The sequence below is a fragment of the Loa loa genome (genome assembly GCF_000183805.2).
Source record: "Loa loa unplaced genomic scaffold supercont3.532, whole genome shotgun sequence".
Lineage (NCBI taxonomy): Eukaryota > Metazoa > Nematoda > Chromadorea > Rhabditida > Onchocercidae > Loa > Loa loa.
Genome location: NW_018108712.1, coordinates 1 through 1,642, shown reverse-complemented (window position 1 = coordinate 1,642; position 1,642 = coordinate 1). Strand labels below are relative to the sequence as shown.

General features: G+C 25.8%; 1 protein-coding gene across 1 annotated transcript; it reads right to left on the bottom strand.

Annotated features, from left to right (window-relative positions):
• Positions 1 to 363: 363 nt before the first annotated feature.
• LOAG_15372 (dynein Light Chain family member) lies at positions 364 to 1,135 on the bottom strand. The gene is made up of 2 exons (XM_003150863.2): positions 1,000 to 1,135; positions 364 to 563 (listed from the first exon to the last, which is right to left on the bottom strand). Exons 1-2 carry the CDS (start codon positions 1,105 to 1,107, stop codon positions 399 to 401), a joined length of 273 nt encoding a protein of 90 aa, XP_003150911.1. The 5' UTR covers positions 1,108 to 1,135; the 3' UTR covers positions 364 to 398.
• Between the last annotated feature and the right edge of the window lie 507 nt (positions 1,136 to 1,642).

The following is a 1,642-nucleotide window of genomic DNA, read 5'->3' as shown; positions in this document are numbered from 1 at the left end:
AAAAAGTAAGATAAGAAATGATTATATTTATTAAAAAAAAAAAAAACAACTTAAATTTCTTTTTTTTTCAAAAAAAGAAAACAAAGCACATTTGAATCAAAAATCATGCCATAAGATAAATGGCCATAAGCCATAAGCTCCTATAAGATAAATTTTTCTTTTTTTTTAAAAAAAAAAAATGCAAAATTATGATCTCTTATGTAAACTATGCCTTAACAAAAGGCAAAAAAATATTTAACCATTGTTGGTACACAGATTATAATTTCTTACTTAGCAAATTTCACTGTTTTTTTTTTTGGTGACACTAATGAAATTTTATAAATGATAATCAAACTGATAAAATTAACAAAACAGATAATCGATTGGAATTTTCATGCAAAGTTTAGTATTTGTCTATTTTAATAGCCACATTTAAATATTATAATGGATAATTGGTTAAGTTTCAATAAAATAAAATGCTGAATTTCGTATGAGAAACTGGAGCCAAAACTTTTCCCAACAACACAATGCCATGTAGGACCGAACCTCCTCTCGAATTCTTGTTTTATATATAAGGCCATATCCTAAAATTAATTATTATACAATGTTTATTTACAACTTCTACAACTATTCATTCAAATTATCCGTTCAAAAAATGAGATAGTAAATCAAATTGTTATTTATTTTACTTAGAATTGCTAGGATCAAATTGTTAGAATTGTTAATTTGTTTTTTCTTTTTGTTTAAATATAATTATTCCTTGAAACTTTTTCTAACTATAAATTTTATTATCACCGGTAAATAATAGTGCTGATAATGCGCGAATGAGATTGCTTTATTTTTAGCAAAGTATTTTTATTTCAGGATTTAAAAATTTGACTTCAAATTAAAAATAACTGTTCAGTTGTTAAAATTGTGACAATAAAGCGACAGATATCGAAATTAAAAAGATGAAATATAAACTAATTTATGTAAAATTATTTGGGTAGGAAAGCGGAAGAATTAAAGGAAATATCAAACTTTATCAAGTGAATACTGTTTTCGTGCTTCCAAAGCAATTGCCATACTTTTTTGGACCATTTCTGATTCCATATCTGTTTCTTTCACTTCCATTCTATTGCTAACCATATTTTTGGCTTTTTTTTCCCTAAAGTTTCTTGATTAAAGGCACTGTAAAATTTGTTTAAAATAAAATATGCTTCATCAAAAAAAAAAAAAATTAATCTGAACTAAATTTCCCAAATGTTTTGGTAGTGAAAATCAGCCAAATATCACTTTGTGAAATAAAATTCCTGGAAACTACTACAAAATATTGGTTTTAAGGATTGGCCAAAAGTATTATAATCCAAGGGAAAGCTTGAAAACTAGACAGTCCTGCAGAATTGAAGAAATATTCAGATGAGATTTTCGTGACAGTTTCAAAAGTCCGGAATTTTTTAAATCTTCGAAATTCAGATTGAAAGAAGCCAACTGTCCAGAAATGCATGAAAAATTAAAGTGTATCTAGGAAATAAAATTATGCTAAAAAAAATAATCGAATTGGCGGAAAAAATGCCCACTTTTTCCAAACAAAACACACACTCATCAAAAATGAAAACAATATTATTATTAATAATAACAACAATGATAGTGGTAACGTAAGAGTACAATAATGAGAGAATTA